Below are 25051 nucleotides of genomic sequence, written 5' to 3'. Positions count from 1 at the left end.
GAGAGTCTCTGTAGACACATGCTCTGTGCTATCACCTGAAACATTCCTGTCTTCCACTGCTAAAGGCACCTTGCTGACTATGTTAAATGCTGAGCTGAGGCGCTGGGAATATTTTTTCCCTTTCAAAGAATTAAAAAAAAACCACATGCCCATTAAATGAATACTCAAAATTGAGCCTAGGGCCTGATGTAATCAATACTGTTATGTGAAAGCACTACATAGGCTTGTACTTATTGGAATGAAAATTCAAGCATGTGCTTCAGTGCTTTCTAGGTCTTTTTATGCTTTCTAGCTTAAAAGCTGTGTTGGTTTTGGCTGCAAACATGACACTTGTTGGTAGTCTCCCTTTGGGGAGAGTAAGTTTTTATGGTATCATATACACGTGGGTTCATTGTATGCCAATGTTAGAGTCAACTGAAGTGTTTGGAAGATGTCTTTCATTCCAGGAAGCCAGTCTTATTACTAAATTGCCCTTGTAAGCACATACTTTTGAAGGAAGCAAGTTTTCTAGAAAGCTACTGCATCAAAAAAATATATTTAAAATTGGTAAAATGCTATTGTTCCCTTCTTCAGTGTTATGGATATCAGATGCCTGAATGTAAAAATGCCTGAGTGACACCACAGCATTCTCTGCATTTCAGTTGAGTGCCATTCACCTTACTGCAGTCTTGAACACTCCATAAGTGAGGAACTGCTTGCAGTGTTTAGTCCAAGGTAGCCTTTGTTCAGTTTTGACTCACCTTTTTATTGTGCATCTGTGGAAGAATACTGGTGTGTCTTTCTTTTAGTTATCATTTACCTATGTGGCCCAAATAAAATAGGTGTTTCACTTGTTTTCAATAGTTTCTTCAGTGTGTGTTCTTCCTAGTTTTGTCTAGTGGACTTGAGAAATTTGGCAGGTATTTCCGGAGTTCAGGTCTATACTTATACTCAGCAAAGACATAATTTCATCAGACATCTTCTGTCCCAGAAGCATGATTGTCAGTATAGATTATGGTTTAAAGCTGCTAAGGGGTTTTGAGATTGGAATATAAAACATCCAGCCATATATATCATAGATCTAACTGAACTTGGAGGTCACTTGTTTATTTAGCTTCCTGCCTAGTCAGTATTTTCCTCTCAAGGGAGCCATACTTTTTGCCTTGAAATAGCTTTAAAATAAACTGAAGTCTTGCACCTGATAGTACTACTTTAGTCATACGCAGCAGTGAGTTGTTTCTTAAAGAAAGCCATGATAGGGAAAAAAGAATTAAAGAAAAACTTGGAATATGTATTCTGATTCTGCAGGAGCTAGGACAAGGGAAATGCTGCATGTGAGACTTACCTCCCTTTGGTCAGTGTTTTGATGGAAGCTGTGATGCTACTCAGTTTTCTGATGATTTTTTACTGAAGCTAATCAGGGGGTGGAAGCAAAGGCCTTACAGCAAAGTTAACCATATCTTCTGATAATTCTTACAGATTGTGCAATTACGTGATTACAAATGGATCTTTAAATGCCAAAAAATGCCTTTTCAAAGAGCTAAATGTTAGGTCTGAGGAGTGTTGGAAATAGCTACTTTCAGAAATGAGCCTTCAGGCACTGTAATGAACTTGCTGTCTGTCTTCTGTGCAATATCTTTTTCCCTCTGGGTGCTTTAAGGGTATACTGTATGTCTTACTTTGGTTTGATCAATATGTTTTAAGAGTGTGTATATTGGCTAATGATGGATTTTTTTCCTGTACAGCATGGTGGAAGATGTTTTAAAATTTTGCACTTTTCTAGGATTTGCAAGTTTGTAACCTGAAAATTTTTAACATGCACACTTTTGTACATAATTAGCATTGTATATATTTAACATGAGTCTGAAGCAAATAAAAGTAATTGAATGCATAACTTCTCCCTTTATTAATAGCACAAAAATTAAACTAAGTGTGGGAGTACACTGAATGAACAATTCTTTTGTGTAGCAGGTAAAAGTAGGCAGCGGGAAGAGCTGACACAATGTCCTGTCTCAATTGTGTTAAGGCAGCTTTATTTTGGTGGGGAAGGAATCAAAGTGGATATGTGAATGTATAGGCCCCTTCAAGCTTTGATTAGCTATGATTCTCCAAGTATTGCAACAAAAAGTGTCTTTTTGCTGGGAAGGAGGTGTCTGAGGCATGCATTAGGGTGAGGAAAAGAATCCAACTAATGCATATTGATCTTTATTTATAAAGCTGAAGTACCCCACCTACTCTGGGACAACAAGCATATCTTTCCTATTTCCTCATTGTCTTCCCTATATAGTAACTTGTGCTGCAGAATATGGAAGGCTATGGATTCAGGGGATTGCTGTCAGTCAGGAGGAAACTGAAATCTGTTCCAGGCTCATGTTCAGTTGGTTTCTTACCCCTGCAAACAAGAGAAACCATGCTGTGAGCTTTAATGGGAGGTGGGACTACTCTGCTCCTGTCTGTTACTAGGGATAGATCAAGGCACCCTTATTCTGAACAAGCAGAGTTGATTCCATCATGTCACATGCATTTTAGATTTCTCAATAAAGTCCATGTAATTCTAGATATGGATTCCCTTGTTCTGGAGTTGAGTGCATTAGGGCCAAATTGGCATCTCCCTGGCTTTCGATAAAGGAGCTGACTATTGGGGCTCTTGTTTAGAATTTGGAAACATAAGCAGCAATGGATGCAGTGCTAGAGCACACACTGGGTTAGTCAGACATCCTTTGCAGTGCTGTCATGCTGCTGGCTCCTCTGGAGCATTAAACAATACTCACATTTTCTCCAAAGAGAAATGGAACCAAGGGATTAAGTAACTTCTGGTGGGGGGAGAGGCACCATGTGCCAGGAGTTTAACAGAAACCTCTCTTCCTTTCTGTCTGAAGGAGGATATCAATTCAAGTGATGCATTTACCTCAAAAACAGACGTGCTCCTGTCACTCCTTGCAGCGTGGCGTTATCTCCTTCCACTAACAGCATCGTACCTTCCCGCAAGCCCTGGGGGAGGCAGAAACATTTAAACTTATTTTCAAGCTATGTGGAAGGGTAGAATGCTTGTCACAAGCAGGCCAGTCTCAGTGGCACCATGACTACAGACTAAACCTTCTCATTTACCTAACAAAGAGGTAAAGACAAAAATAGGTGAGTTATCTTGTTTTAGAAGTTGATTTTCTTGTTTATTCATTTTTCACTCTTAAAGGAGAAATCATTAAGGAGGAGAGGAAACTGGTTTTTCCCATAGTTATTCTTAGATCCAGTTTGGGTTGAGCAACAGCCAGTGGATTTGTTAGTGCACAACATTTATAGTACAAGATCAAACACAGGGACAGGAAACACAGAGGTCCCAATTCCCCTGACAGATATAATGAAATTATGTATACACTATTGAATGTGCAAATTCAGAAACTATTACAGAGATTAAAGTTAAGAGTATCTTCAAAAAGATTAAGGGGGAGTTTTGTACCATCTGCATGCACACCACCCCCAACACCCAATATTTGGTGGCCAGTGACTGCTGCCTAAAAATAGTGTTGAGCAACACTAACAGGAGTATGCATTTCATTGGCCCCAATCCATTTTCTACAATGAGCAATATCCAAGGCTCAAGCTCTTAGCAAGAATACAATTAGCATTCCAATCCAGGGAATTTTAAGGCTTGACAGGCAAAGAACCCACACTGAGAGCTAGCATGAATGCATTTAAAATGTTTATCATGCTCCAGCTTCCTGATGGAGAGCTAGTACTCACCAGAACTGGAGGGGTGTTTGGTTCTTCGTGGTACTGGTGGATTCTTTCCTCTCTTGTCTCCTGCAATAATGAGCACAGATTTAGCTTCCGAGGTCATAAGGTAAGGACTTGGAGCTATCCAGGCAACATGACATTAAACAAAGCAGGCACTTCCCCTCAAGCAGAATGGGATGGCCGGATTGACTCTATTTAATAGATGTGTGTTTTACCCTTTATCACTAGCAACAAGTTACTGCAGGTTGATCAAACAGAACTCACACAATCCCAACCCTGAAAAACCTCAAAACTTACTTCCACTCAATTAATCCATGAGGTTTTTTTTAATTAGTACTATCTCTGTGTGCAGAGATAGTACTAATACTACCAGGAAATTGGTAGAAGCAAATGCCTGAGGTGCAACCTTTGTGAAAGAGAGTAGTGAATCATGGATTTTCAGTGATTAAGTATTTGCTTGTTTGTCTTCAAGTAGGTATTACACTGAAGAATTTCCTTCTGTGAACAGCTGTGTCATGTTTCCTGAGGTTTGCTGCTAAACTGAGCAACAGTAAAGAAATAAAAACATAGGAACACAGCAGGGACTTGGTACAGCACAGGGCTTCCACCCTCCTCTGAGAGAAAGAAGTTATTTATAGGGAAAAGACTGCCTGCTAATCTAGTGACAAACTGATGAAATGAATACCTACAACTTCATCTAAATTCTAGAAGCACACCCATCTCTTCACCCATCTAGAAGCATCCACCATCTTCATTGTTCCCTAACTCTTAATACTTCCTCTAACCAAGAATTTTGATTACAAGGAGGAAAGTGTTTAGGTTGTTAAAAGATCCACTATACAGATTGTTCCCTCAGGAATTAGCTGACGTGCTATTTCAAGAAGGGGCTCCTCCCCACTGTATGGAGATCTGTCTTTGTGCTTGATGGCTGAAGTGTTTTTCTTTCAGCTGTACTGGTGCATGTGCTTGCTCTGTACCTGGACATTACAGGCTGTGCTCCCTGCAAGGACACCAGTGCCCAAGTATTTCTTACACAACATCTCTGTTCTGATTGTTTCTTCAGACCTTTAGATATTTAAGCCTCTTAATGTATGTTTAAGTTAGGGCTTCCCAAGCAGCAGGTAAGACAGAACTTTCCAGAACCAGTGCTTTGCATCTTAAAACTTCAGGTTTATCTTTTCTTTTTTAATTCCCCCATTCCATGCCAGATAGCCAGCATTTCAACAGTATTTCAGACATTGCAGAGCTTCTGTTTGTGAAAAACACTTTGTTCAGTAATACTCCTGCCAACTCCTCTTCCCAAGCAAAGTTAAGTTTTAGAGGAAGTGAAGTGTTACTGCCTCATTGGCATTTCCAGTTTCCCTAGGGAGCAGCTGTTTGACATTCTATAGCTTTGTAAGGCCTCAGAAATGCACACTATTTTTACTCCTCCACACCCTAGTTACTGTCTTAGTTCTGGTGTGCTTCACTTACACCCATGTGAGTTCTTTTAATGTCTGGGTCCAGGTAGTGAGGGTTAATATTAAAAGGAACTAATCCTAGAGCCTGCAGGGAAGGTGGATAAACAATTGGCATGTCATTGGTGGTATTGATGCTGACAGTGGCAACATTGGTTCCTGCGCTGGATCCCATGTAAGGAATCCCATCCTGAAAGACAAAAGCAATGATCAGTCTGCAGCACCACAACTAGGAACTCAATTTTATACCATCTTCTATCAATCTCAGAAACCCATCAGTCAGATCAGATTTAGTGCTTCCAGCTCCTCTCATTGGTAAGTTTACAGGTGAAAAGCAGAACAAGAATTCAGATTCTGAGGTGGGCAGTAGCTTCTCCGTGTCAGAGAACTAACTGCTGCCTGCCTTGTACTCACAGCTCTGTGATCCCCCAAGACAGAATTTACCAGGCTGTCAGTGCATGGTGAACTTTGCTATTAAGAGGAGAGTTTTGCTTCTATTGCAGTTAAAGGAAGTATCTGAACTGGCTTTTAAGTAGCTTCTGGAGAGAGCAGGCCATCAGAAGCTCAGTGCAGTGTTGTCACAGCATCAACTTAGAACCATGACCAGTTTAGCACTGTTTAGCTATGAGTACTATGCTGTACACAGAAGAATGCCACACAAATATGCAAGTGTACAGGTAATCCTGAGCAATTTGTGAAAACAGAGCTGTCTTGAGACAACTGGTGGTAATATAACCAAGTAGTTATCCAAACTTAACTGGCATTTGGACATTTTCTGGCTTTCATTCCCAAAACAGATGATGAATTTCTATATATTAAGATAAGCCTAGCTAACCTTTATTCTTGGCAGCTGGCCTTACTGTGGCTTGTATAAATCTGTGTAAAGTCATTTGCAGTTCCACATTGCTAGGGAACACCTTGCTTCTGTTCTCCTCCAGAGATGGTGTATCTTTGCTGTGCCTTATGAGATTCACCAGCTGGACTGGTGCTGCTGACCAGAGGAGCTCAATGGCACTCACACCTCTCAGTTCCAAGGAGATACAAGAATTACGTAATTTTCAACATCAACAGGACACTGGCTAAAAGGCACATATGGATCCAACTTTATCACCAGTTTATCAGCAGACAACTGCAACATGAACACATCTGTATCAACAAGATATGAAGTGGACATCTCAAGCTGAAAAACAGTGTTTCTGGACACAGATTAAATCCTGCACTGGTCTTCTGACTGGCATTTTGAGTGGTTTGCTTCTAGGGTTCCATGTAGTATTGTACATCCCAAGGGCTTGCAATCTAGCATCTAGAAAACTGCTCTAGGAAGATAGACTGCTGACACCTTAAGTCTTTTCAGTGACTCAGTGACAGCCTTATTTGGCCGTGGTTTTCAGTTCACCAGGTTGTTTGAGATGGCTCAACATCTGAAGTGTATTAGAGACAAAAATGCAGAATCAGCTTGGACTTGTCTGAACAAAAGCTCATGCATGAGATCGAGCCATTCAGACTTGGCCAGAATCTGTAGTTTTACCTCAAGAACTCTTTTCCTGATCTCATGTATCAGACAGTTGTCATAAAGAGCTTTCAGGAGACGGAATGTGTTCCCACCTCCTGCAGAAACAAAGTTCAGCTTATTTAGCATGCTTTCACCATCAGTTTTAATTGAAGCCTTCAATTAAACTCAGCAGGCACTACAAATTCTATGCTCTACTCAGGGGCAGTATCCTGCTTTGAGAAGTAGTAAAACCAGAAGCTTCAGAGGAATGGTCACTGGGCAGGCCATGGGCATGCCCTGAGTCATTCTTGTAAGGCTGCCACTGTCTGACAGTGACCTCTCTTCCAATACCCAGGACCATGCTATTAGGACTAGAACTTCTTGGGCTTGCTAAAGTGATAATACAGCTGCTATGATCATGTTTTTACACTGAAGTACTGTTCAAAATAATAATTTGAAATTTACTGGAGATAAAGTTCCATTAATAAATCTACTTCCCAGCCCACCACTAAATTTAGAGTCTTAGAGCTCCTAATTACTGTCTTCTGTAGTTTCTAATTACTAGGCCTAACTGCTTAATTGTTGGTCTTCAGTGCCACCTCTGAGCAGGACTAATCCGGTGCCCTATATAAACCTTCACTGGGGACTAAGAAGTAAATCTTACCAATAAATATTGCTTCAGATTTCCTTACAGCTTCCACTGGATCACAAGATTCATGAATGCTGTCCAGCCCATAACCTTAAATGAAAAAGTATTTACCTTTTAATATGAAAGTTTGGTGGAAGAATGGGATATGTTCAATCCCTCCCTGCCCACCTCCTCCAACCCTGAGCCAAATATCTCAACCAGGGAAATTTCAGAGAACTCTACAACGTAAAACAGAGTGTACACCCTATATTAGTGCAGGGCTAATACAGCTGTACAAAAGGAAATACTTGTTTTGTGGAGATATGCACTCAGTTTCTAGGAGCAGAACATTTCACTCAGCAGGTGCAGGCTGAGGCACAGTATCCTCCTGAGCATTACCAGATAACTAGAAAATGAGGAAAAAGCTGTTAGTTCTCAGCTTGGCTATGCTAAAATCTGACAGGATGTGTTGGTTCTAGCACTTCTTGTGCAAATACCTGATCTGAGTATTGTTTCTGTTCAAATGTCTGACTTTGATAGGTTTGCCTTGCCGGGGTTCACTGAGTACAGAAGTGTCAAGAGAGACAGAAGAACATAGGTATTTGATAGCAGCAATCTTCCTGCAAGTCAGGGAGCAAAGTGTGCTGCCCAGCCAAGTGAGTACTGATTATTACTACACTAACAGCTCCAAAGTTACCCTTAACAGTGATAGATGCTAGGTGGAGGTGCTGCTGTAGACTCTGCAGAGATCTTTGCTCCAAGCAAAGTTCAGCTGCTGTCCATCATGGAACTATCCGGCTCCTTGATGTGCTTTAAGTAATGGTCTTCACTTACAACCATGGCTTGAGCAGAGGTTTAAGATATATGGGAAGAAATGTTCCCTCATGTGATTAAGAAGGATAAAAAGATGCCACTTAATAGTTAAGAATAAAATCATCTTCTCTGGAGTGAGCAGAAGTGTTTGCAGCAAGATTTCTTCTGGAGACCTCTAAAACATCTCTTTCCAGGCAGAAGTCCGCAGCCGACTCCTGCTGCTCACTGCCCTTGCTGCCCGTACCGCAGCAGCCCAGCCAGCGTGCCCACAGCCCGCTCCCCGTGCCCGGTACCGGCCCGGCAGCCCCGGGCACAGCCGGCGTGGCCGCCGCTGCCGGGTCGGCCTTACCCAGGCTTTCAAACTTCTCCCTGGCCGTGCGGGCGTAGGCGTCGCGGTCGTGCAGGGCGTAGGGGATGAACAGCACCCGCCTCACGTTCCTGGGAGAGGAGAGAGGGGAGAGAGCGGTGGGCGCGGCGGAGGCGGGGGCCGAGTGCTCCCGCAGCCCCGCACGGCGCTTACTGCCCTAGGAAGCTCTGGATGTGCTGCTGGCAGTGGCCCAGGTACCCCCCTCCGGGCAGGGTGGAGTTGGAGATCAGCAGCAGGCGCCGCGGGCTCCCCATGCCGAGCCGAGCCAAGCCGAGCGCTGCTCCCTGCCCAGTCCGGTCCGCCCCTTCCTGCCCCGCCGGCGGCCCCGGGGTGGGGCCGAGCCGCCGCCGCTCCGCCGCCCCGGCCTGGCCATGCTGGACTTCGCCATCTTCGCCGTCACTTTCCTGCTCATCCTCGTGGGCGCCGTGCTCTACCTGTACCCGGTAATGCTGCCGGCCATGGGGCGGGGGGCGCCCGGCACGGCCCGGCCCGGCCCCGGTGCAGGCGGGCGGAGAGCGAGCGGCCGCGGGGCCGAGGCAGCCCCGGGCCCGTCGCAGCCCCTGGGCCCGGGCGGTGCCCCCGGCCCGCAGCCCGGGGCCGGACGGGACGTGGCAGGGGCCTGCGGGAGAAGCTGCGGGCAGGGCGTTCCCGGGACAGCGCAGTCCCGGCACTCCTCCTGCCTTACGGGCTCCGGGATGAATCCTGCTTTCCAAAGGCGCGGTCGTCTGCTCGCCTTTTATTTTTGCAGGCCTCCAGGGCAAATCAGTGTGTAATACCCCTCATTGCAAACTTGACCCTTTAAATCTTTACGCAGACATCTTTGATCTAACCAGATGAATAATCCTGGTTTAGCCAGTGGCGCCAGGCATACAGTTGAGGTTTATCGGCTTAGCAGGTTTAAAGCCTGCAGATGTAGCATACCCAGCTCCTGTTACATGTTTGTAAGTAGTTTAGTAGTATTGGTGTGGAAAATTCATCTCTCCTGCCGGAAAGGTGTGGGACCTGTATAAAATCTGAAGTTCACGTAAACTGATGCATTTCCTTTTACTCTAGGCATCTAGGCAAGCATCAGGTATCCCTGGGCTGGCTCCAACTGACGAAAAGTAAGTGGTTTCTGTCTCCACATTGGTGAAGTTCAGCGTTGGCAGAGGATGCTATTCATGACCAGAAATCCTGTGTGTTTCTCAGGGATGGCAACCTGCCAGATATCATTGCCAGCAGCAGCTTACATGAGTTTCTTGTCAACCTTCATGAGAAATATGGGCCACTGGTCTCCTTCTGGTTTGGAAGGCGTCTTGTTGTCAGCCTCGGCTCCATCGATCTCCTGAAACAGCATGTTAACCCCAACCGGTTGTGTAAGTGTCTTTTACCTTGTCTTTTGAGTCCATTTGTTCTGGCCTCACTGGGCATCAAAGGAAGTTGGGGTTTCATTCTACATTGAAAGAAAATGAGGCTTTTTAACTGACATGGTGGTTCAGGTATGACTTTGGTCCTGCTTACTGAGCTTGAGTATCAGTGACCAAGGGTTACTGCTGTTCAGTGGCCATCAGGAAATCAGTACGCTTGTGTCTTTTACCATCTCTCTACAGGCAAACATTCAGGAAAAGCATCATGCTCATTAGTCACTTGATAGAGCAAGATGAACATCCTGTAGCCACTTGGCATACATTTTAAAAGCAGTTTGAAATACAGTTTAGGAGGTAACTTTGATAAATTAAGTCTGAAAACAGGTCTGCTAGTTTGTGATAACAGCCTTGTATGGTTCAACATGGAGATTTTTCAAACTATTATTTGGAGAAGTTCTTTACCTTTCATGTTTCTTTTGGTGTGTAGAATTTTGTAGTGAAAACCTTTAATGATCTTCCAGTCTTGGAAGTGGATGGTGATGCTGGTAGCTGAGTTGACTATCTTAGTCATGAGAGAGTATTTTAATTTATGGTCCAAACCTCTTAGGTGGGCATTTTGCTTCCTAAGGTTATCACACTTGATAAGTTAACTCAGTTGGTGCTTGGGTTCAATCTCTTGCTTTCCCAGTTTTACTTTGGAAGGTTGACAGAGGTGCTGGGTGCACACCTCTGACTTGACCCTGTAGGCTGTCTTTAGGCACAGGCAGAGAGCTCAGCTCACTTTGTGCTGGGGTCGTGAGGGGTAAACTTCATGTACAGTTGCCTGACAGAATCAGAAAAAGAAATGGTGACAATCTGGGAAAGGAGTGGGAGTTAACAAGGATCAGCAAGACACAGTGGATAACGATGACACTCCAGAAGGTGGAAAACCACCCTGAGAGATCTGAATGCTCTCAAGTGTGTTTGGAAGAAATTAAGCAGACAGTCACTTTTTCAAAGCTCAGAGAAGTGGTGACAGGCCCCTGCACAGGCAAGTTCTCATAAATGTTCTGAATTTTGGAGGATCTGAGTATTGGAAAAAGAGAAATACAGTGCCTGAACTTAAGTGCAGGAAATTAGGTGACCCAGGCAGCTACAGACTGGCCTAGTATCCTGCTATGCCAATGGCTAAACATATTTTTTTAAGCATGGGGGATAAATGGGAAATGCACGTTGTACTTTGATAATTAGATTTTTAGACAAATAAAGTGATAAAACTGTGTTTATGTCAGGGATTCAGTTCAGAATTTGCTTGGATACTGATAAATACTGGACTGGTACTTGGAAGGGGGATCAAGGCTAGATTGTCTTGAAAAGTGAAATGCAGTGTTGGGGACATGAAATACTCCATCTTATGTTAGTGTCCTACCCTGCTGGCATTATCCTGGAAGCCTTTGTTGGCACAGGGCAGCAGAGTGAGATGGATATCCCTGAAGGTTGGGATAGCAGGAACAGGAGCAGGAGGAGAAAAATTGAGCTGCATGAATTGCCTATGGGATGACATGGCCATGGAAAAAAAAAGGTTATATTGAGTCATGGGTTTTCAGTAAAGAGAGGACTTTTGCACAAAATGAGCATGAGTCAGACTTGGAGTCCTGTGTGTGGCTCTGACCTCTATACTCAGGCATGATTTTGAATAAAGCAAGTGCAAATAAAGGCTGCCAGTGCTCCTGGAGGAGCGGGAAGGCTGTTGTGCAGGAGAAGCCAGGGAAAGTGTGTTCAGCCCAGACGAAGAAAGAGCTTCTGAAGGGATCCTCATAAAGGCAACATGCTTGAGAAGGAAAGTTCTTACAACCTCGGAGCTGGAAGAGCAGCAATATTACTTGTATCACTGCTTTCCTTTTAGCACTGATGTTTGCCAGAAGTGCTCAAGCTTTATTAGGGGTGAGGAATCTTACAGGTGATATTTCCTGAAGCATTGAGGTATAAACTGAGCTGAGTAGCTGTAGCAAAGCTCTTTCTATGCCCTTGGTGAGTGGGAACAGGGGTTGCAGTGGGTCTCAGCCACAAGCTGGCTCTGGGCAGGCTGGAGTTTTGTTGGAGATGAAGTGTTGCCCATATCTCTGCTATAATTTTATTGGAGATGATGTCTTGTCCATATCTCTGCTGTAGTTTTATTGGAAATGAGGTCTTGCCCATATCTCTGCTGTGCACACAGTGCTGTGGGGCAGAAGACAGCCCACAGTGGACTGCATTATATCCAACTCCTGACTCCTCATCCCCACTTGAAAACCCAGCCATGTGACTGTTCCTCAGTCAGAGTGCCTGAGGATCCATATCTTCATAGATACCTGACATTTGGTTTCCAAGGCTGAAATACAGGATTTGGCTCCAGACAAAGTTTCCTCTCCTCTCATATGTGTGGCACAGGTATGGCCAAACTTCTTGAAGAGAGAGAGAGGTGCAGATAATGCATTTCTCATCAGAGCCTTGAAGCTGGACTAATTGGATTCATAGTTATAAACATTTCCAATGCCAGGAGACTCTTTTTCCTTAGGCTTCAAGCAGTGTTTGAAATTGGTATGTTTTCATGGCCTCTTAAAGCCTGGTTGAGATTAATTTGCAAGGGGAATTCAAAGGAAGTAAAACTTTGTAGCTGGTACTGGTGATTCCGCTGAGTGGCTCTGAGGAAGCAGTTCAGGCCTACAAACAATGTGGATGTGAAGAGGATGGACTAATTCAGGATTGCCAGGAGCAGGGGCTTCAGAGACCAACTTGGAAAATTCTCCTGAGTTGATGTTGCTTTTTTGGTTTGGGGCAATGAACCTGAAGCACACTGAATGCTGGAGATGGAGCTATGGGTCCTGGCCTGTCTGAGCAGGACTTCACTGCTGTTCTGTGAGGATTTTACTGTGCAGGTCCAGAGGTCCCTTCTATCTCTGATGTTCAGTTGTGCTCAATCTCAGTTAGATCTTTTCTGTATATTTATTTGCATGGTGTCCAGCACTCTGAGGTTTTTGGGATGGGGAGATTTCCATGTAAGTGAAAAGAACAGTGAAAATTTTGATATATGTCACTAGAAGGGGTGAAAATGTAACCCTGGAGACATTTCCAAGACAAGGACAAAGGATGAAGTCTGTGTAAGTGCTGGCAGAGCAGAGCTCTCTCCAGAGGCAGTTTGTGCCTTGTGGAGTCACTGGCCTCCCACAGCTGTGCAGAAATAGCCCTTTGCATACAGCAGGAGGCAGAGCCAGCCCTCAGCCAAAGGGCAGCCTGGGCTCTGCAGCCCTGAGTGCACAGCAGTGTGTATCAGTGGTGTGGGATTGCCAGTTTAGTCTAGGGACATTGGCAGAAAAGCACCCAGAGCCCGTGGCTAATGCAGCAGTTTCATATGCAGCAGGAAAACTTTGCAGTTTCAGCAGGCATTGCTTCTAAGCATCCTCCAGCCTCTCTGGATGCCTCTGCTTGCCGGATTTTCTGTGTGGGCTTTGCCACCTGCCATGTGTCTTCCTGGCTGCCCGGTATTGTGCCTGGCTGTGCCAGTGCCAGTCAGCAGGGATCTGTGGCATCAATAGCAGCTCCATGACAAAGTACCTTGGAGGAGGAATTGTCAGCAGCAGCTAGAGGCACATAACAGCCTGCGCCACGTGGAGAGCCGCAGGTACCATCTGCTCTGCCAAAAGACACATGCTCGTGCTCCTTGTCATTCAGAGTGGGAAAGAGGGTGAGATGCAGAGCTTAAAACATTGGAAGGGAAAAGATGTGAGAGAAAAACATTTGGGAGGGATTACCATATTCATGCCTCTGGCCTCGTTAGCTGCTTTTATGTCTTTAGGTAGTAAGTCCTCTGCAGGTGGGAATTTTCTCTTCTTGTAAGTTTGCCTGGTAGCATAATGAGGCCCCAATCTCTGTGGGGAATCCTAGATACATCCACAGCTGGTAAAGTCATATGTGTCTAGCCCAGCCTTGATGTTTTCTGATGCCTCAGAGGTTTCACTCTCCATCTGGGAGAAATAACAGACTGTGATAAACAGTGACAATATCCTTCTTGAAAACCCTGATTGCTGCTTCCAAATAGCTCCTTAAAGACTCTGTCAGTTCCACAAGACACACTAAAAGGTTTACAGAAAGGGAAAAACATATGCCGTGCTGTATTGCACAGTTTTGCATTGACATATAATATCCTTCAGCAAATTTATTAAATAGAGGTCCCTGGTGGTGAAATTCAGAGTTAAAAATCTACCTGAAATGAGTCATGGATTGGGAAGTGACGTGGTTTTGTCTAGTTTGTACACTGATGCAAGTGTCTATGTGGAAGGATTGAAGATGGAAAGAAGGAGGTTAGCAGTAGAAAGCATTCCGTAGTGGGCTGTGGTTTTCTGTAGGAGCTTCAGAGCTTCTGTTCTGGAGCAGCCCTGGCAGACAGGTAGGTGCTAGTTTGGGAAGAGCTCCTCAAGAGGGAACTCAGTGCCCTAGAGAGAAATGATGCAGGAGCAGTAGGGTATCAAACAGACCTTGCTGTGTCTGTGACACAAGGGAAGGAGTGTCGGGAGCAGCCTCTGGCTAAGTCTGTCATGAGCTGGTATGTCCTGAGTGCATGGCCATGTTCAGGGCAGGAGGGCACTCCACATGCGAAGGGAATGTGCTAAAGAGCCTGCAGGTCAGGCTGGAGGAGAAGTGGAAAGACCATGCCACACTCACTCTTGTCACCAAGTCGATGGCACAACCAGCTGGGAACTGGCAAACAGGGAACAAGCTCTGAAGGCATTTTTACTGAAGAATTACTTGGTAGAGCCAGCAGGCAAACTCTGCATGGGGAGCTGATCACAGGATGGCAGTCAGCCCCAGGAAAAAGACTTTGTGAGGTACCAGCCCACACTGAGCAAGAGAAACTTGACACCCCAAAGAGGCTGTTGTAGGGGAAGGAGCCACACCTTGCTCACTGCCCAGAAGTAGCAGTATCTAATTAAAGAGGCTGCTGTCTTAATCTGCCCTGTGTAGTGTGACTTTTGAATGATGTTTCCTCTGCTTTCAGTGGATCCCTTTGAGACAATGCTGAAATCCCTCTTGAGGTACCAGTCCAGCCTGAATGGGGATACAGGAGAGAGCCACATGAGGAGAAAACTGTATGAGAACGGGGTGACCAAGTCCTTGCAAAGTAATGTTGCTCTCATCCAGAAGGTAACTGCCTTTGTATAGCAAAGAAGCCCTGTGTGGCTCACAGGGGAAGGTTTAGTGAGGATGATCACTAGGATAAAGGACCTGCATTCAAATTAGTGCTGGGGCTCTAAGCATCTGAGATAGCAAACAGCCTCTGCCTTTGATGGTGGGAATATTTGTGTTCTCTTATCTCCAGTGGGCTGGGGGAAGGGCTGAGCTTGATTAATTTTTATGCAAAGATACCAGATGCAGTTAAAAATACTGGAGCACCTGGATTCTAGATATATTTCCCTGGACAAGAGGATGGAACAAGGAACCAGCTTTTGGGGCCACAAAGAGATGATTTTGATTTAGTCCAGCAGCCAGAATATGATCTGTTTTCCTGTTCTGGAACTGTCTGTACTAAAGGGTTTAAGGTTTCTTTTGTAACAGAGGGAACAAGAGAGGAGAGTATAGTTGCCTTGTTAGGGGAGAGCCTTGAAAGAAGCAGAAGATTGGAGTCTGAAATGTTACTGTTTAACAATGGGAAGAAACCTGGAAGGAGTTTAGCATTATTCCATAGCCATGGAAGTGTGGTCTGCCTTAGGAAGTGGGTGGGAATGTGTCCAGGGTGTGTTTGGTAAATAGACTGCTGGTGTTACTGCTAACTAATGGTTCATTCCCTCTCAAGCTGTCAGAAGAGCTGCTGGCCAAATGGCTGTCTCTCCCTGAGGCACAACATGTGCCACTCTGCCAGCACATGCTGGGCTTTGCCATGAAGTCTGTCACACAGACAGCTATGGGCAGCAGCTTCGAGGATGACCGGGAAGTCATCCGATTCCGCAGGCACCACGACGCAGTAAGTGTCCTGCAGAGCCAGGAAACCTCCTGTCCCATTTTTCCAAACTGAAAACACAGAGCTTGTACCTGTGTACAGTTTAGTACAAGCTACTGCTGATACTTTAAAGTATGAGCTTGAGGGGTCTGTCTCACTTGTCCCAAGCTAAAACTGTTAGAAAGATCCTACTGCTGATCCTGCTGTCATTAGTCTGAGGTGTTTCTAAAGGATGCAGAGGGATCAGGAACCCAGATCCAATGGCAGTTGGGAGGTCTTTGGTACCTAAGTCAGTTAAATTCTGTTGGAACTGCCAGTGAAATTTCTCCCTTTTGAAGATCTTCTGAAGGCTCTGTGACATTGTGGAGAAAGGAAAATCTGAGGGGGTCTCACCTGTATCCACATGTGGGGATGCTAAACATGCTGGTCATAGGGTGGGAAAGAAACAGTTCCATCTCCCATTTAAAATTCCCATTGCTTTTTTTTCTACAGTTGTTTAATTTCAGCTTAATTCCAGCTATCATAGACATAGTGGGAAATGGAATGTGGTGTCCTAAAGAGACCAGTTCCACATTGACAGGAATTACTAATATTATTTGGTGTTTTCATTTTCCTGACTAGGGAAGAATAGAGTAGTCCCAGCAGTCTAAGCCTGTGGTAAGTGATGGTGCTGTTCTCTTTCTTGTCTTTCAGATCTGGTCAGAGATTGGAAAAGGTTTCTTGGATGGCTCTCTTGACAAAAACATGACTAGGAAGAAGCACTATGAAGATGGTAGGTTTCTCCCAAAATTAGGGTTTTCCTCCCACTCTGATTAATACTTAGGAGTTAGCTAGCATGTGAAAGCACTTCATTTGCCCATTTGTTTTGGCTTTTCTTCAGAGTTGCTCATCATGCCATAAGCTACCAGATGTATTGTACATACTCTCAGATTAGATCATTGTTTTGCAGTTGAGTGGCAAGCTGCCTTTCTTTATGTGAGCAGTTGAAGGGCTAGAACTCTAGTTCCAGGTCTAGTTCCAGGGTCTGTCCAGTCTGGAGAGTGATAGAAGGGAAGAATCAGGGTGTGCTTCCTCCCTTACTGTTGTGTTCCCTAGTGTCCACTTTTGACCTCTCTTGGAGGCAGGCAGCTGTGCTAGGTGGAGACAGATGGAGCCCCTGGATTTGGCCCATATGGGCATTCAAATGATGCACCATCTGGGGCCTGTACTGCCAGACAGTCACTCACAGGCTGGAAGACATAAGTACAGAGATGCTGCTTTGTTGGATACCATCAGATAGCCTCTGATGTGCTCTTATAAGATAACATGATTTAGATCTGTTACAGCAGACCTAAATCATGTTTCTAATATATTTTGTTTTTAATATATTTTATAGCAAGTTATTTTAATTTTAGGTTGTCTTATCTTTTTTGTTTGAAATTAAATCATTTCAGTACTGATTGATAAGATGCTAAACTAAGAGATTGTATCTGGAACTAAAGTTTTGTTTGTAAATCCTCCAAACCCAGTGTTTCCTTCTTTGTGCTTCGAGTTCTGTGGGTTTCAGAACCTGGGGACAGCTTCTGCCCCATTGAAATGGGTTCCTCCCATGGTCACTCTTTCTGAGTTGTAGTATGATGATGCATGAGGACAAAGTTTCACAAACTCTAGGTAGTGAGCCTTGGTGTTTGAGTGTTGCTGGTCTTCCTGCAACAGAGGAGGAAGGAAGGTAATTCTGAGACAAAGGACCTTAACTGGGCCTTGATAAATGGAGTTTCAGACCCAAATTCTACTCCATGTTTCTTGGATAGTCCTCAATAGGTCATTTAAGCCAGACAGGCTATGATGTCTAGGTCCCTAACTCCCCCTGGTTCCCACATGAGTTAGGCACTCACATATCTTCAGATGTGTGGACTCTTTCCCAAAGCCCTCCCATGTTCCCCCCATTCCTCTGTCTGTGTCTGCACTCTTTAGCACAGAGCCATCCTCTTGCACCCTGCCTGTACAACCCCTGGCCAAATGGGCTCCATCAGTCCTGGTGTTGCAGTAATTGCAGCTCTGCAGCTCATGTAACCAGAGTTATGGGGCTCATACCTGTTTTCATGGGAGCTGATAAAAATGCATTCTCTGGTGGTTTGACAGCATTACTTGTCTTCCCCTTGTGTGATTTCAGCTCACAGAGTACACACCTTGGTTATACCTGTAAGGATGGCTTTTTATAGGCAACCTCTGTTTCTTGGTTCCTGCATTTTCAGCTAAACTGGGGATACTGCCTTCCAAATTGACAGTAACATGTAACAGAGGCTGCTTCTGTAAGTGAGCCCAGCAGGGACAGCTGGTCTGAAAATCTGCTTGGAAAGATGAATTTGCTTCTCTGCAGCACCACGATGACCAGGTTTTAAAATAAACATTTCTTTTTTCTTCCAAAGCTCTGGTGGAGATGGAATCAATCTTGAAGAAGGTTACAAAGGAGCGCCGAGGCAGATCATTCAACAGGCATGTCTTTATAGACACCTTGCTGCAGGGGAGCCTGAGTGACCAGCAGGTCTGTGCAGCTGTTACCCCCTCACACAGTCGTGGGGTTTTGCCAGATGGGCAATTCATTATATTGTAGCCTTTGATTAATATAAGTTCTTGCATCTTAGCTTAGATTTTTTACCAAAGCAGGGCTTCTTCTTCGTTTTTCCACTCCTGCAGTGTTTGATTGCATTAGGCTTTGGTAGATTTCCTTGCCACTGCTTCATAGCTATTTTTATAAACCAGAAGTATGTTAATGTTAAGCATGTCTTGTGCAATTCAGTGGAAGTTCAACAGAGAGTTCACTTTATATCTTCTGGATGTATTTCCTGCTCTCTGCACTAAAGGGGTTTAATGTGCTTGAGTGGACAATGTGCTACCTCTTTATTCTCTTTACAGTCTTATGAACTTCATTCCCTGAAGTAGATTTTCTTTCCTAGATTCTGGAAGATACAATGATTTTCTCTTTGGCAGGATGTGTAATCACTGCTAACTGTAAGTACAGTAACTGTAGGTAGCTTCCCATCTTGCACTCAGCTGCCAAAAACTGTGTGTGATGACATGAGACTTACTCTAGGCTAATAAAAAATTGTATTAATCATTCTTTCTCCTGAGCTACAGACATATAGAAGAAGCTAATTTTTACATCAGACTGGTGCCACAGCCTCACAATTAGTGAGCTGAACCTAAGCTGTGTTTGACAACCTTTCCAGGCTTATGGTGGACCTTAGAATTTCTCCCCATTGCTTTTTGCTTGCATTCTTAACACCAGACAACTGATGCTAAATTTGATGGAGAAAACCACCAAAATAAATAAACCACAAAGATCATGTTGTAAAATAGGTTCAGGCACATAGGAAGGAAGAGTGCTAGCATCTGTCTTTGTGCTTTGAATTTCTGGAGGATAGCTGTGTTCCATGTATGGAGGACTTTCAAAAAAGCTACTCTGGGATTTATGCATAGATTATGAAAAAAAAAAAACGAAACAAATAAAAATACAAACTGAAGCTGTGTAAAATACCTTGATAAAGGGATGATTATCTGGCCTTGTACCTCAGCCAGTGGGGCTGGGATTCCAAAGAAAACCTCCAAGATGCATCTAGGTGTTAAAGAATGAGAAGTAAATCAGACAACTGTGGTGATTCTCTCTTCAGAGAATATCCTCTCCAGGTACTCCAGGAAGTCTGTGATTTTAAGGGGCTTGAATTCACATGGATTCACAGAATCACAGAATATTCTGAGTTGGAAGGATCATCAAGTCCAAGATTCCAGATAGTTCTCATGAATAGACATTTTTGAGAGCTAGAAACATTTCCTTGTAGCTGTAGGGAAACTGCCTCCTACACACTTATTTCTTATGCAGGATTTTTTTCTCACTCTGCATTAGAAGATAATCTCAAGTACCTCAAAAAATAGATGTAAGGGGACAAGTGCTGGCCAACATCTGCAGAGAGCTCCCTTCAGGAGCCCCAGGCATTGGCTGTTTGGAGCACTTGCCTGACATGTGCTAGGGAAGACCCCCAAATAAGGGAATTTTCTAAAGCTTTGAACAAACCAGGCTTTCATTTGCATGGTTGGTATAATAGCTGTGATTCCCCTGGGTTTGCTGGGCTGTGGGGTCCTTTTGCCAGAGCTGTGGGACTGAGTGCTTTAGTGTCCTGCAAAGCTCCTCATAGCGTCAGAAAGAGAATCTTAACTTGCAGGGCCTCTTGCTACACAGGAGTTCAGCCTGTCTTCCTACCACTGAATACAAAATCATCACAGCCTGCTGTGAACAGAGGCCACCTTTTTTTTAGGCCAAAAAGTAATGTTGAAAATATAGGAAGGAAGAAAACTGAATGCCATTTGTAAAGGATTGAATTTTCTGAGTCCAGTCTTGTCTTGATTCCCAGTGTGCACCTGGGCAGTCTATTTCCTGACAACCTCAGAAGATGTTCAGCAGAATCTCTACAAGGAGCTGGACCGTGTTCTGGGGAAGGGACCAATTACCCATGAGAAAATGGAGCAGCTCAGGTGGGTCCTATAGAAGGAATGCAGAGGAAGGCTGTGTCATGTGCTGGGGACAGGTGTTTCATGTGGAGACTGATGCCTAGGCTGCACTAGGCCAGGAGAAGGCATCCAAAAGCTGCTAACTCCCTTTTTTCTTTCTGGAAGTAATCAAGCCACAGAATGACTTGTAACATAGAGAGAATCTGCTGGCATTCCAGACACAGGGACCAAGGTGCTCACTTGAGGGTGTCTGTAGGAAACCCTTTAGGTTCATCAGCAGAGGAGAAGCACTGAATCAGTGCCCTGACTGCAAGGCCAAAGTTTTTGCTCACTGTCTTGTTTTCTTTCTGTCCTAGTTTTCCAGGAGTAGCAGAAGGAATCAGTCATTTTCATGGTTGGATATAGAGGTATTTAGAGAGGAAGCATGGACCAATCTTCTTTTCAAAGGGCTGCAAGTAATGATGACTGGTCAACAGTGTGCCTTTATGTTTTCTGCATTTGTTATGTTGGTGCAACCAGGTGCATTTTCTTTTGGACTAGTGTTAGGGTTTCAGGGAATATTGAGTCTGTGGTTTTCTTGCTTCTTCTTGTATGAGTGAGAGGTACAGGAAAAGGGCTGATGTGTTTATGCATTTTAGCAGATTTAGTTTGGTTTAAAATCTGAAAGAAGAGGGATTCCAATAACCTTCTGTAAAAGCTGTTAATGAGATTTAATGCTTCTTACAAAGATGTTGGGACTCCTTGCCAAAAAAAAGGAAGTGCCTCTAAATGAAGCAGTTGACTCCGCTCTGCTTGCTGCCAAAAGGGTGTGGACAAGCTTCTCTGTGGGACTCACACTGACCAGGGGTCACTGTTGCAGGTACTGCCGGCAGGTCCTGTGTGAGACAGTGCGGACAGCAAAGCTCACTCCCATTGCTGCACAGCTGCAGGAGCTGGAGGGCAGAGTCGACCAACACACTATCCCCAAGGAGGTAGGGCAGTGCTGGGAGCACTAGGCCACTCCTTTCCTCTAGGGGAATTTGCTGTTTCCTCTTCTTCCAGACCAGGAGTGAGGTAGAAAAAACATTTCTTCTGAAAGTGTTGAACCTGAGCAGGTGCTCTGCCATCTGAAAGTACAGTTTAGGTCAAAGTTTGCCTGCACTTTCTCTGTGGGAGAGGCTCTGTAAATTCATGTTCTCTTGCTGAGCAGATTTGCTTATTGGATGAGTAATCTTTTGAAGGGGCCTATGGACTTAGTTATGCATAAAAGAACATTGTTTCAGGCTTCATCATACCACTCATCATATCACCTTCCCTTCCAGAGAGTAAAGTAGTCCATACATACATCTCAGCAAACACAGAGAAATGGGGTCACACCCTCTGTAACCACCAACCTCTGCAGCATGATTCTTAGAAGTTAAAATCCTAACATCTGGGCGTTATGAAAATCTGTAGATGAATACTGCATGGTTGTCTTTTTAATTCACCTAAATATGAGTAGTCTACAGAAGAATCATCATCCAGCAGAGCTGTTGAGAGGTGTCTTTAATTGTGCATTTCCTTCCTCATTGACATGTTGTAATTCTCTTTGCAGACACTTGTGCTTTATGCTCTTGGTGTGATGCTGCAGGATAGTTCATCTTGGCCATCACCATACAAGTATGTAGAATCAACTGTAATTGCAATTAATTCCTTCTTTGTTAAATTAGATCTTGCAGCACAGCCATTTGTGCTGCAGGGCCTGCCTTAAGCAGATTGTGGAGATGAAAGGGAGTCTATAAGAAAATCAGTTTATGAAGGTCTGGGTTTGTTTGTCTCCATGGGCATGGTTATGGGGCAATAAAGTCAGGTTCCTCTGGTGCTCCAGTCTGTGTATGTGCATGTATGTGTTAGAGTTTAGTAAAAACTTTTTTATGCATGTACACAGCGCTTTCCTGGCTAATGCTGGTCACTTCTGTTAAAGGTTTTCTGTGAAACAGTGACTTGAATGGCTTTGGAATCACTGCTCGTCATCATGAAACAAGGGTGCGAGGAAATGTCAGTCTGAAGTTTTGGTTTTTTAGGGTGAAGGGAAATGCTGCCTCAGTATTTTGGTCTGTCTGTGAAAATTGAAGTGGATCTAGGCCAGTGGAGGTTAAAGAAAAAAATCACTGTAGCTTCTTGTGGCCTCCAGGTGGCAAATATTAACCTGTATCTGATTTACTTCACTTGGGCTGCAAAAAATGTGGGTCAGTTATTCTAGACAGAGAGAACAGACAGCTGAGATTTAGGAGAAAGAATGAAGCCCTTAGAACAGCACTTGTCCTCTCCTGCAATTACACTTTTTAGAAAGGGGTCAGGCATTGATGCACCAGTCTGCGAGCCCCTTGGCAGGGATTGCCCCCCAAGGTGTTCATAACTGTGTTCAGCTTTGCTGAGACCCCATGGGACCTTCACTGAGGACTGCTAGAACATTGTATGCTTGCTTCAGGGAGGCTGGGGTCGAGGTTTAGCTTGAGGTAGATGAAGATTTCCATGACAGAACTAGGAGACCAGCTCTGTGTGATCCTTTCACCAACCTGCTGTACAAAAACACTGATTGCCCTCCCTGCCTTTTTGCTAGGCAGGTGCATTTTCTCTCCTATTACAAAATCTGTAATTTTCACTTTAGTTCCGGGGAAATGTAAGTTTGATGCTGCTTTTTTTGAGCATCAGCACCCACATGCCCTTTTATCCTTGTTAAAAGCAGACCTTGGATGTTAAAGCAGGGAAGTGAAGGCTTGAAGTATTTAGCAGAAAGGTTTAAAAGAACCGTTTTCTGTCCATCAGATTTTGTGTTTGGAGGGGAGTTAATATTTAAATTGAATGTTATTTTATTAGTTTCCCTTGTTTTAACTCATGCCAGCCCTGGATAATAGTTTTCTCACAGGCTCTACCATCCTAAAGCTGGAAACCACTTTTCTCACTTCAGTGAGTCACTGGCTTCCCTCCCCCAGCACATACACATACACATACACACACCAGCTGCTCGAAGAGAACGGTGAGGGGCAAGGAGAAAAAGGAAATATTTTTGGAAGTGAAAAAGGAAGGGACTCAAAGAGGCAGAGAGAGAGACAAATGAGATTGCATGTGCCCTGGAGAGGAATAAAGGGCAGGTAACAGCATCAGCTCAGCTGTGTACTGCACATTAGTTCCAGCCCTGTCTCACACTACCTCAGTTTGTCAGCATTTTGACCAAGATGGGACACAGCTGACCAGCTGGGAACATTGATGGAATGGATGCACAATTGCCTTCATCCATTTGTGTGGAATGACCCAGAGAGAACAAATAGCGAGTTTCTCTAGTTCATTTCTGGCTTTTTACTTTTCTCTCTGTGTGTGCACATTTCTGGGGAAAGGATGCTGTGCCTGCTCCAAAAACCCTAATGTGTTTCATTTTTTGTAGGTTTGACCCAGACAGATTCAATGAGGAATTAGCCATGAAAAACCTCTCCTTGTTGGGTTCCTCAGGAAGCCAGGAGTGCCCAGAGTTGAGGTGAGCATAGGGAAGGAGGTCTTGGTGAGTCTCTGTGGCAGACAGGAGAGAAGGTGCTTCCAGCATCTTGGTGTTACTGCTGGGACAGCCTGTCCAAGCTGGCTGTTGTCCTTTGGCAGATTTACATCATAGCAAGGTTTTTATTTTTTTCTCCTGATTCTTCCCTCAGGTTTGCCTATATGGTGGCCACAGTTCTGCTGAGTGTCCTGGTAAGGAAACTGTACCTCCACCCAGTGAAAGGACAAGTCATGGAGGCAAAATATGAACTGGTAACCTCACCAAAGGAGGAAGCCTGGATAACGGTGTCTAAGAGAAGCTAAGAGCAAGCAAAACAAGGGGTTAAAAGTGCCAGCAGTGAAGCTCTGAGCAAGGGTCTTAATGAGAATCATACTGGCACCGTGTTTACTCAGCCAAGGAATTTTATATCCAGAAAATTTTTTTTACCTTCCATATTCTTAACCTCATGCCTATCTTGGGTACTCTCTCTAATTCAACCAGTAGTCATATTAAAGTAGATTTAATCTATATGTCTTTTTCATATTTGCTTTTGGATCTCTGGCCAAACCTTTGCAAAGGAAGCAATAAAACCTTGCAGTGGTGTATGGATGAACTACTGGGTGTCAGCTAGTCAAAGACTAGCTGGGCTGGTTAACCCAGCCTCTTTCCAATAGCAGCCAGAGCTGGGTGAGAGTGCCCCTCTTACCCAGTGGAATGATTCTTGTTGAATTCTAGCTAGATAAGACCTTGGAGACACAAGGACAAAGCCTTTCTCTATATATAGGTATTTTTATTCAAAGTGTCTTTCCCTCCCTTGAGCTATATCTGTCAGGAAGAACAGATATATCCTGTGAGAAGCAATGTGTGAGTGTGAGAAAGAGAGAAATAAACTGGGGTGGGAATAGCACCACTAGTTCTCATGCTGTGTAATCTTGCCATGCTGTGGGGTTGCAAGAAAAAGGATGATTTAGAAATGCTAGTAAACCAAGAGGAATAAAATTAATTTGGCTCCTGAGAAAACAGAAGTATCAGTAATAATATGAGGAAATAAAATAAAACCACAGAACAAAGCCCCAAGAAAGGGAGTCTTTAACCTGAAAATTCTGAAGGCAGTGTCTAATCCAATGAACAGAAATTGACAGATGCTTGCAATTCATTCTGCACTGGGTCAGCATGAGACTGATCATGCAAGTAGTGAAGTGCTGATTTCACAGGGCTCTAGATTAATGTAATAACTTAAAAGCCTTTCAAAGAATCCTTTTCCTCTTCCAAAATGTGTGCTCGCCAAAGAAGCATCAAATGTTGC

At 44.2% G+C, this 25051-nt stretch overlaps 2 protein-coding genes across 2 annotated transcripts; one reads left to right on the top strand and one right to left on the bottom strand.

Annotated features, from left to right (window-relative positions):
- Positions 1-1861: 1861 nt before the first annotated feature.
- On the bottom strand, positions 1862-8759 carry LOC135450207 (alpha-aspartyl dipeptidase-like). Its single transcript, XM_064718147.1, has 8 exons — positions 8625-8759; positions 8454-8542; positions 7328-7402; positions 6700-6779; positions 5188-5361; positions 3721-3780; positions 2888-2970; positions 1862-2371 (listed from the first exon to the last, which is right to left on the bottom strand). The coding sequence occupies exons 1-8, from the start codon at positions 8723-8725 to the stop codon at positions 2293-2295; spliced, it is 741 nt and encodes a 246-aa protein (XP_064574217.1). The 5' UTR covers positions 8726-8759; the 3' UTR covers positions 1862-2292.
- A 28-nt stretch (positions 8760-8787) lies between these two features.
- Positions 8788-24273, top strand: LOC135450206 (cytochrome P450 20A1). The gene is made up of 13 exons (XM_064718146.1): positions 8788-8914; positions 9525-9574; positions 9660-9826; positions 14832-14977; positions 15627-15794; positions 16464-16542; positions 18179-18294; positions 18707-18761; positions 20159-20279; positions 21115-21226; positions 21829-21893; positions 23659-23748; positions 23918-24273. The coding sequence occupies exons 1-13, from the start codon at positions 8843-8845 to the stop codon at positions 24066-24068; spliced, it is 1392 nt and encodes a 463-aa protein (XP_064574216.1). The 5' UTR covers positions 8788-8842; the 3' UTR covers positions 24069-24273.
- The last annotated feature ends 778 nt before the right edge of the window (positions 24274-25051 follow it).

The sequence above is a fragment of the Zonotrichia leucophrys genome, chromosome 7 (genome assembly GCF_028769735.1).
Source record: "Zonotrichia leucophrys gambelii isolate GWCS_2022_RI chromosome 7, RI_Zleu_2.0, whole genome shotgun sequence".
NCBI lineage: Eukaryota > Metazoa > Chordata > Aves > Passeriformes > Passerellidae > Zonotrichia > Zonotrichia leucophrys.
Note: the sequence above shows the minus strand (reverse complement) of the source record. Positions and strands in the feature narration are given on the sequence as shown.